This window comes from Varroa jacobsoni, unplaced genomic scaffold, assembly GCF_002532875.2.
Source record: "Varroa jacobsoni isolate VJ856 unplaced genomic scaffold, vjacob_1.0 scaffold_1409, whole genome shotgun sequence".
In the NCBI taxonomy this organism is placed as follows: domain Eukaryota; kingdom Metazoa; phylum Arthropoda; class Arachnida; order Mesostigmata; family Varroidae; genus Varroa; species Varroa jacobsoni.
The window spans coordinates 31088-42280 of record NW_019214311.1 but is presented as its reverse complement, the minus strand read 5'-3'; the positions used below and the strand labels follow the sequence as shown (position 1 = coordinate 42280).

Genomic DNA, 11193 nt, shown 5'->3' with positions numbered 1-11193 from the left:
GCAACGGTTACACACACCCTTTAGCTTTGTTCACTAATCTACCGCCGATTCGCTACATAATGGTAACCGTAGTCCCCATTATCTCAAATCATTCTGTTGTCAAGAGCCCAGGGCACATTCGTCCTTGAAACTAAATTCCTGTTTAGTAGGATGTTATATACCCTATACCGTGTTTTTGGCCAAAACCAACGCTCAGCTGGGTAGCTAAGCAGTAACATTGCCGCATACAGTTCCTAGTGACTTTCCAACACGTCTACTGAGAACAACAATGTAACACTGTGTCAGGAATCATGCTAAACAAATGCTGCCACTAATATTTCTCCTATCCAGCCATTCAATTGCACGGTCTTTGAAAGGTCACTTTCTAACTAGAACATTTGCGGGCTTCAACTGGAAAGTCATTGGGTTCACGCCAGCGTCCTAACAGATGTGTCGACTGTGGTAAGCATATGTTGGTATATCCATTCGTTCAACTTCCCCTCATTTTTCATGGTTGATGCATTGAAATAGACAAATGATCTCCTCCAATAATTAATTTATATTATTTATTTATATAGTCAATAAGCAAAACTGTGCTAATCTATATGTATTTTGTTTGGTCGGTGTGTCGTTCTCGAAGCAGGCATTCTTATTTAGTACTGCAGGAAATCCTTGATGATGTGACTGAGGGCCTCTGTAATGATGGCGTATTCATTCGTACACTGTGTTCTACGTCGTTGATTTTTTTGTTCCTCAACTTGGCGTCCCTGCATAATTTTCGCATAAGTTGAAACATATGCTTCGTTAAAGGGTACACTAGGTTAAAATACGAGGAAGCGTGAGAAAACACGGGTCTCTATTTCGCATAAATCCATTGTTGATTGTCAATGACAATGTAAAAGATTTTTTTTCTTGTATTCATAATAAAATATTTCATGGCAGTGGCTGGTAGGTCCACGTCGCATCGTCATGGGTTCCGTAAGAGTATGAAGCTGACTTTCCATTAAATACGAAATTGGTCAGTGGAAGTACAATACCTATAGTTGATATAACGTAACTTTTCTAAATGAAGTTCCTGTTCGAGGCAAGTGTCACCTGTTCACTAAACACCTATAGCAGACTACTTGCTACGGATAATTTCGGCTTTAGGGATAGTGTAGCAGTAACTTCGGCGGAAATTCTTTGGGTGAAACGGCACGACGCTTTATTTCCGTCTGTAGCAAAAGCTCATGATGGTCTGCTTCCGCTTCAGGCGAGTTAATCAGCACCAATGGATAGTATATGCTTATCAAATATATTGGAAATGGCAGTTGGTTGCACCCCTCTACCATTGTGAATTCAACTGAAAAAAAAACACGTTATCTATAATCCACACATACACATATTCAGTACAGGTGCAGTGGTAAAGAGAAATATCTCTTGTTTTCGATTGTGGTTATTTATACGGCCGTTGGAATTCGTCATTTTGATTTTCCTTGCTAGGTGGGGTCGTTTTGTTGTCTACAGCGGCCTGGACTGGACGCCTGGCTACTGCTCGTTTTATGCCAAAACTTGCCCCTAAATAGATGTCGCATAGTAAGTAGGGGCGCTATAAAAGCTGAAACGTCAATACTGGTACGGTAGCAACGAAACATAGTTGTTACGATGCGTAATGGCGCTGAGTAACCTAAATACTTTGGCTTCCACGTGCAGCATTGCCGTTAGGCATTTCACAAGGCGACTGGTTCCCCCCGATATAAAACGCAGTGTGTCTATGCCCGGATTTGAACCTAGGTCACATGTCCCTAAGATTAACAAGCAAACAGGTTACTTACGAGGGATGTTTATCACCGTGACGGCACTGACTAACCTACATACACCGGCTGCCTACCACTAATTCAGAACTAAAATAGCGGATTGTAGTTCAGAGCTAGATATTAAACCAGATATTCTATGTGGGCTGATAAAAGTGTCCGATTTTGTGCTGCCAAAATAAGAATCGTGCACGGGTCGCCGATCTCTTGCTAGTTAAATACGATAGGATTTTCCAGATCAAAAAAGCCATAAAAAGAGTACCACGGAGTATCCGGTTGCAACTTTTCTTATGTTCGAGACCAAATCTACGCCCTAAGCTATCACAGACAGTCCTTTGGGACAATCAATCAAAGATTGTTATTCTAAGCCATTATAAGTAGGACATGTGTTTATAGAAATATTCACCGAAACAATTATAATATGCATTGTCATTACTATCAGTTTCTGCATTGTCGGTCTTTTATTTTGGAGACATTATGTGGATTTGCCAACAGTTCGGCGGAAGGAAAGGAATGTTTCATAAGAAACTCTAATTTTAGGGAAGCATTTTTTACAAAAATTCAATGATTGTACATGTTCATAGGATTAACATGATGAGTCAAAGAGAATGTTCAGTAGTATAAATTTATATGGTTATTTATTTTACGAGAAAAGATACAAACATAATTTTTTTTTAAAGAAAATTAAACGATTTATTAATTTTAATTTTAATATCCAAAGAGAAACACAATCAAAGGATCTTAATGAAGCAGCTATAATTTTTTGTCCAACAGTCCATTTGTCAGTGATGCAAACCTGTTTTATATACCTGTAAAATTCGTACAAATTGCACCGATTCAATAAGAGCAATCGGAAAATATGGATGATGAGGATGCTGAGCGGACAAAACGAATCGATTGTTTCCCTATATTTTAAATAATGAGTCAGGTGTTTAATAAGCATCAATTCCTTTGTTTGCAAACCTTGAAGGAACCCCAGCACCTCTATTTAACGTGTTTGCCCCTCTCTAAAGCGCTCTTTCTTGACCTTGTGCCAGTGAGTTGATATTTACTTAGAGAAACGGCAAGAGTCTTATTGTTAATTGCCCTTTGCCAAATGACACAATCGTCAACTGATGATTTTGTTTCCCAATTTAGACAAACCTGTCTCGACAAGTTTTGCGAAAAGCTGATATGTCTTCATAAGACTGTTGGCAATCACTAGCCGCAGGGACTGTTTTGGTCGCTTGGTCCGTTCTTCGCAGAATTTTCAACAAAAATATGTTCTACGTAAGGAGAAACAAAGTAGCAAAGGAGCAGCTGGTCGCTTGTACTGACTTAAGTTCTTAAAAAGAATTGGATCCATTATTTGGAAAGCTGAATAGGACAGATCCAAACCTTGACCTTGATATTTACACGGTCACATGATTTTTCTTCATTGGACACAATCCTTAACACAAAAACATATCTCTAAATTTGGTTTTACTAGCAGTAAAGAAGTCAAAAGCCAATGACACTAAGGAAATAACTTTTTTTGGAAAGCCTCTGTTTAGCTTTAACAGAATAAAACATTTACCTAAGACCTTTGTAAACAATTCGAGCTACTCAACAAACTTCTTCATAAGACCATAGAGATATTTCACATGCTCTAGATATTTGACTTTTATCATATTTAAACGCAGAAGAAATTGAATATTGATAATAAATAATGGAACATGCAACAGAGTTAACACAAATATTGATAAATTAAGCCGCTGAAGCACCAGGTTTGTCGAAGATAAATATCTTTCACCTCCACTACATTAATCAGCTCGCAAAATAAGTTATCGCATAAGTGTATATACTCTTTTATCCCTTTAAAGCCTACCCATCACTTTTCTAGTGATTATATACAATTTGCTAGACACATCGATATCTATTTCCACTTTTACCTAGAGTACAAACAGATACAAGAGAACATTTTAGGTACCTCACTTAAAAAAATTCTTTCAACTTTATCTATACATTCGTCTTTAAGATGTCTTCAATGTGTTAGCAACTTTTTCGAACGGTTTGAAGCCTACAGTTTGTGCTCTTTTTCACACTGTTTCGAAATTAAAGCATCGAGAAATGGAAGTGCTGGTCTATTCTGTCGTTGCCTTGCGTAACGCTCTTCTAGTAAGGGGGCAAGCTTGCACTGCTGACCCTAAGTTATTCCGATAGTTTTATCAAGTTAAGGCTAGTACGCTTTAACGTGTTTTGCGATTTACACTCAATAACATTTATTTCCTAGCGGCATTCTTGTGCTACTTGATCATTGATGACACTATCTAAGGTTTACTTCAAAGACGCCAGCCAAAAACACTGTCTTAATAGTTTAGACGTTTTCTAATCTACTTTCGTTCGAGAGAGACGACGGTAAACGATGCTAAACCAAATTCTCGACGTCGCGAACGAACATCGTATTCGTGAAGACCGAATCTTCGAATGAAAGCCTTTGAAAAACGGATTTGTCTTATATCGCTTTTTATTTAAGTGAAACCATCACTGACGTAATATATTGAGAACAGAGAGCCACCTTAATTTTTTCTAATCTACGGTAAAGGACATAATTCATTAGAGTGGTCGAGAAATCTGAACGGAGGGGATGAGATGCGTTTGCTTTTCTAAGTCAACAAGCAACAATTGTCATTGAAAAATCTTCGAATGAAGCTATATATTTACAGGAAAAACTGAGCAGTTTGCATGTTTGTTTTGCAAACAAAAAAACTGATTGTTTACATTGTAGACACAAATATGTTTTGCCTATCATTACATAAACGATAACCATCATAATGCAGAGCGATCAATGTGTCGTCAGTCGCTTACTTTTCTCAGTTCTAGCTACCTTCATAGAAGCACTATACATGCTTTAGATATTTTGTTTCTATCACATCAAAAGAAAATTGAATATTGATACAAAATTTTTAAATACAAAATAATTGCCGGAAATATCGGAAAATTTTTAGAAACGTTTCGATTAGAAGCAATCTATGCATTTTCTAGGCTTGATTTGTGAATTCGAAATGGCGGATTTCATAGGAGTTAAGGTTTTTCTATGTACTATCATTGGAAAATCAATCGTTCCACTTTTATAGATCTATCGTTTATATTTGTGTCAGTTCGTCGGATCTGATATTTCTGTGATGAATACAATCAATTGCAGGTCATTAGTGCGCCTATGGAAGGCAACCTTCACGATCATCTATCAAAACTACCTATACGCATTGTTCTATCGTTTTTATTGCAACTAATAAATTCGTTCTGCACGTGATAATCCTGGAATATATTGCGGTGATCTCATGGAGCTTCAAAGTCTAAAGACGTGTCATCGAAAGCGTCAGTACGAAATTCTTTCGATCATACAATTTTAATCTAAATTTGGCAAACTCCAAAAAGGCTTTCGTAAAAAGCTAACCATGGAGTGTGTTTGAGATAATGTCATGTGTTGAAGTAATCATTATAAGCTAGTTCTGTCTAGAGATGCACATTTTTATCGGTATAGGGTTATGGTTGGCTATTAGCGAATAAAGGTGTCAACCAACACAGTATGTTTTTGTATACGGTATTACAGTATCTAATACAAACTGCTCGTGTAGCTTTCTAAACGAAACTGTGCTTGCAGGCCAGTTGAGTAAAGGTCGAGAGGGCCAGTACGTATATTCGTATCCCCAATGGCTGATAGTATTGTAGGACGCTTATATACATTGTATGCCAATTATAAATCAAAGTATTACAAACATTGGAAAAATGATAGTTTGATGGGCTCGGATTGCTTTATACATGCGCAGGATAGATATGCACACATATTTACTAAATACGTATATATATATATATATATATATATATATATATATATATATGCAAAAATGTGTTTATTTTTAGAGTCTTTTTGACTGCCAGAATCAAGATGCTACCATCGCAGATAGGCTAGCAACGATTTTTTTAAATTTTTTGTTTACTTTTTAAAAATGTCTTAATGGTGTCAAGTACTAAACTGGAAATGCGCATACCTCCTCGTTCGAAAGTTTGTATTAGTGTCCACCTATGGACTTCGTGTATCCTGCTAGTGAATGCATCGATATTTACCAAGTAAGCGCCCCATAAAGAAACCTGAGGTTTTTTTACTACCTATAGAGGATTGGTCGTTTTTTGCACCACTTTATAGGAATAGTTAAATCCATCGTATGCATCGTAGTATGCTTGGTTTTCAAAGATTACACGGCATTTAATCCGCAAACAACGATACGCGCAAAATCGTACGATAAACGTTAAGTAGGTGTAGCATAAACATTCGGTATCTGATCGTTATTCAGGTTCTGTATTAATAAGTACCCTTCTAGTAGTATTTTTCACCTGAGTTATGTGCAGTCCATTGCTATTAATATCGACAAAATGATTTTTCTAATAAGAAAAAATTTCTAGTATTAGTTAGAGTATTTTTAGTTTGCTGTGCTTGTTCATTACGCACCTGACCGCCATCAGACGACAACGATAAAAAAGGCGTTTGTGTTTCCATTAACGTACTTCTACTCATGCATCAATTTTCTTCGATATGCATGGATCCGTGTCAGCAGCGCCAATAGCAGTCGAGCGCCAGAAAATATATTTGCCAGAAGATTCGTAATAGTTGATACGCTGCGAAAGCATTAGCTAATGTAATTAGCTGCTATTACTTCGTCGGGTGGTATAATGAAGATATGCGAATGCGGAGAAGCGAGGTATCGTCGCTGTTGTATTGTAGAGGCCTTCCATTGCTTGTGCCTAACATTGTGTTGTTCAGATCATTGATAAGCGCGTATAGTAAGAACTGTTGGCCATTTTGTCTACACTTCTCCTGCTCCCGTGTCTTTCATTTAGGCTTAGGCGGTTCGTCGCAGTTGCTCACTTGTGACTGAGCTTTGCCTCATGACAGAGACCAATGAGGCCGATTGACTAGTAAGTTACATATTATGAAAGAATACATCACGGAGGGCGTGTGCTAATAGTGACACGATGGCACAAATTCGAAACCAATCAGAGATCGCGATGTGTGGCCCAATAAAATATTAAATGCGTTAATACCATATTATTTTGTAACAGTAAAACTATAGTATAGGCGCAGTTGCTTTTAACTATTACAGGCGCCAATCGGACCACGATATTACTAAAGCACCTGCAAATTATATACATGCACGCGAATACCAGCGACGGGTTTCCCTGACCTGTTCTCCAGCACTGGCTTTCCTCTATTAAATGCTTCGAATTGCGTCGATTGCTACCATTAAGCACCGCCTGAAGCGGCTGGGTTTGCCCGGCACGAAATAAAGGCTGCCCATTTTTTGCTATTAGTGTATGTACTAATATCGGCTGTTGGCATGCAGTTGAACTAGCTAGAAGCTTTTGCAGGCCTAAGGTGGTGTGTTCCTTACGGTTTTTTAAATATTCGTAACTTGCAGCTGAGCTGCGGTGACTAGAATAGGGTTTGTAGGAATAAATCTGGAAAGAGTCCGACGCCTGTATTAAATAAAGTTTCGATTCACCTAAAATATTGCCTGATCGAAACTCAGCAACAAGAACTACGACCAGGTATAGCCAACCGGATCGTATATTCGAAATATAGTCTCGCTATAATACTACAAATGGTTTAGCTTAAAGTGAAATGATGATCATTACAAATGGTTCCAAATTAGCACTTTGAATTAATGTTATTAAGCAGTACCGCGCGAGACCCTGTAACTTCGAAAAGCTCCAGGGTGATTCGTTATAAATAACCTTGGTAAATAAACCCCTTGGTGACAGATTGTGCCTCACACATGTTACAAGCTGTTACATCGCGCCTCCTTCACGGATAGCCAAGTCTAAAATGAGGTGACCGTACATGAACAGAAGCCATGAAAACTGCTGTTGAGTAGAACTCAAGAGAAGACCTAATTTCAAAACATGTTTTTACGACCGAGAGCAGACAAAGAGCCAACCATCGGAATATGCAACGCTGTTTGTCAAAAGAGGAAGACCGCTTGTCGTAAATTTTCTATAGCGCCGCTCATTGTTTGTGTTTGAATTGCTATGTACCGACAATGTTTCGTAGTCTACATACAACTAATATTAACTTCGCAAAAATACTCGCTTTCTCCTTCTATAGTCAAGTTCAAATCAAGTTCAAACGTGCAATGTTCCGGTAGTTCAGAAAGTCAGAGAGACTAACACTGTAACATTTCACTTGGTGGCCAAGTAGGTCTAGCTACGACAAAAGAAGAACGTTAGTGCGTTATGGTTGCGCCTATTCGAGCCTTTACTCCTTGTATACAATGCCATTTGTTCTCGGACGAACAGTTCTCTGTTCGAGCTTGCAAAATAGAACACATCAATATCGAAATATAAAAAATTTACATGGCTACGTTTCTACTTGCCACTGTTAGAGCTACGTATACGTTTCTTTTCAAAATGATCGCAATACTATTCTTGTCAACTTAAATAATGCCTGCTTATTCATGCGACAACCTTTGTAACAGCAGTTGCGGGGCAAGCTTCTGAGACAACATCAATCACTGCCTCATCATCATCTAACAGCAAATACAATAGACCGCGATGTGTATATCACGGTAAGCGATGAGCACCCATCAGATAGACACAGCTGATGTAGAAAAAATAGCATGGCTGCATACTTCGTTAGGACACATGAAGGAAAAGCAAGAGTTCCTGAGAGTAAACACCGTATAAGGGACTAACCATAAAGATGAACACAGACATGTAAATACAGGTACAATCAGCTGATATTGAATTCAAGTCATCGCCACTTTATACGATGAAAGTACGTGCTTTGCGTTGTTTTTTGCGCAGACTGACATCTTTTGTGCATGCTACTCGGTCTTCAACATGAAAAATAACGATTTCGTAATTCCGTTTCGATTTCGTAGAAATTAAATAGTAAGCTGTACCATATCGTACTCAACCATCAATGAAACAAATGACCGCTTTCCAGAGTTCGTCTTAGATTTGTTACTGCCTTTTCTCAGTTGTCACTAATTGTCTTTGACGTAATAGCGAACAGCTCGGCACTGGACTAGTTATATCAAAAGCCCACGCTTATTTTCACGCCCCAATTTGTCATTGTAGATTATAACGATTTTGTTATAAAAAAAAAAGCCACAGGAAGTTCAGTCCTTCGAAATTTCATACAAACGTCTGGTCTCTTCTTGCGGGTTTTGAGTTGAACGTATGCAGGTTGGCCAGAATCCAGCAGACGGCGTACATCGATCACGCCGACTTCGGTAGACGGAGCTCGACGTCAGACAGACGCCATCAGTCGTAATGCATTATGGGTATGCGTAGGAGTCGAAAAATAAAACTATTTCCATTAGGACTTAGACAAAGTTTTAAAAGAATATCACGAGAGTGGCTGACGTTGTAATATTAGCAGGTCTGCCCTTCCAATAAAGGAGAATGCATTAATCATCATTCCGTTCATTTTTGTTATTTACCGCTGGTCATCAGTCTTAATGCCGTGTCTGAAGCAACACTTAACAGTATTACGGGACGCAAAACTGGAAAAGTTTATTTAGCTTCTATCTCGTAGAGTGGGTCAAAGCGAGACTCATGCATGGCGTTTAACACGATTTGACTAGAAGGATGTCTCCCAGAATTGTGCCGCACGAAGCGTTCGTCATCAGTAAGCCAAATTGCACAACCTGAAGACAACAGCTAAGGGACGAGGCTATCTGTCGTCTATATTTTGTAAAAGCTAGTAGTGATTCGACTCACAAGGATGCGTACTTTAAAAAGTTTCATATCTCATGAAATCGTATAAAAATAATGTCAATAACAAAGACAAACCGCTTCTCAGGGTTTAGTTTAGCCTAACCTCTATAGAAGTTTTAATTCATACAGGTTTGTCATAAATGACTCCGTGATAGCGTAGTGGATAATGTGTTTGTCTGCTAATGTTACGAACACGCTGTGGTCTAGGTTCGAACCTGCGCATAGATGAATTTCGTTTCGTGCTGGCAGCCAGCCGCCTGATAGAATTGCTAACAGCGACATCGGACGTCAAACTAGAAACATAAAGGTTTGTTAGAAAAGAAAAACGAATATAATTGAGAAGGAAACCTGCCCAGATACCTTTTTAAGCAATACAGAAAGGTGACTTCAAGGCCGGCCAAATTGTAGGCTAGCCAGGGATCAGCTCTGATAATGTTATTTCAATTATATGTTTAAATTTTATTTCTGGCTCCATTTACTGGATATTTGTTTGATTAGTTTTTTTTATTTATTTTTTTTTTTTTAATTAACTAGGTCCCAAAGAACTATAGATATCTACCGGGTATATTATTTTTTTGCGTTGAGAATAAGGTAATCGATTTAGAAGTACAGACTTTGCATTTAAACACCACATACATATTTATGCATGTTCATATCGTTTTTCATTGGGGATTCTATTTGAACACACATATAAAGATCATATCTATTTACTACTCACTAATTTGAAAAGTTTATTTATGTGTCACCCGTACGTGCTTTTCCCGCTCATATTCGGTTCATACATTGGCGTAAACCATAAATAGAACATTTCTCTAGGTAATGCTTAGAGATTTGATTTATGGAATCTTGAAAAAAGTCTTTCATGTTATTTATTCGCCGTACGTTTTTTGAACTACTGAAATATTGATAATTGCAGCTTTATGTTATTTATATTACATTGACTATTAATGTCTAGGCTCGAAAATTTTACGGTTTCATTATAAACTCAAAACGTAGATTGTGAAGAACGTGTTCAAAGTTTTAATGTGGCTACCCATTGTGCTAAAACATCCCGCCGAAAAAAAAACATGGCCGTGACTAGGCACATATTCCTGTGTCATGGTTGGTCAATCGGTTTCTGCCAACTAGCAAAGTTCCGTTAGTGTGGTCAATGTCTCCCGTTGATATTTGCCATATGCTTTTCATTTTTCTTCCCATGTACCAAATGTAATCTTTATGTTCAGCTTCCAATTGACTTGACCGGTCAAGAGTGTCGTTTACGCCACTTATCAGTTGTGCCTCGAATACCGGTAGAATGATAGATCGATGTAAAAATGCTGTAAAAAATGTGCAGTACGACAGATGTATCTCAGCCAGATCAAACGTGTCCGCAGACCTGTCTCACTGTGTAAGATATTGATTTTTTTTTAACTAACTTTGAGAATATTATATATTTTTGTATAGCAAACGAAGAACAGAATCAACGGCTATAAAACTGTTTACATATAAGTATGTTACAAGCAGGATTACTGATCTTGTATTATATAATGTCTGTAGCAGTAGAATCTTTTAGATGATCTCTCTGCATCAAGCTTAACAACGTTTAGTACTCAAATAACAACAGCAACCTGCTATAATATTACGTTTCCTAATGTGTTTTTAAGAGGATTTGCGTACCAATTACCTGCACGTGTTGGCTGAAAAA

General features: G+C 37.9%; 1 protein-coding gene across 5 annotated transcripts in view; it reads right to left on the bottom strand.

Moving 5' to 3' along the window:
• Positions 1–558: 558 nt before the first annotated feature.
• Positions 559–11193, bottom strand: part of LOC111269734 (uncharacterized) — a 34237-nt gene continuing 23602 nt past the window's right edge. For 2 of the 5 annotated variants that reach the window (XR_015314680.1, XM_086972216.1), the window contains exon 3: positions 559–746. Coding sequence is in view for 1 of the 5 variants with exons in the window: in XM_086972217.1 (XP_086828343.1) it covers positions 2574–2581 (8 nt within the window). In the remaining 4 variants the exon portion in view is untranslated. Of the gene's footprint in view, positions 747–2436; positions 2582–6240; positions 7679–11193 lie in introns of those variants that run through there. The other 3 variants (XR_015314681.1, XM_086972217.1, XR_015314682.1) reach the window with 2 other exon arrangements.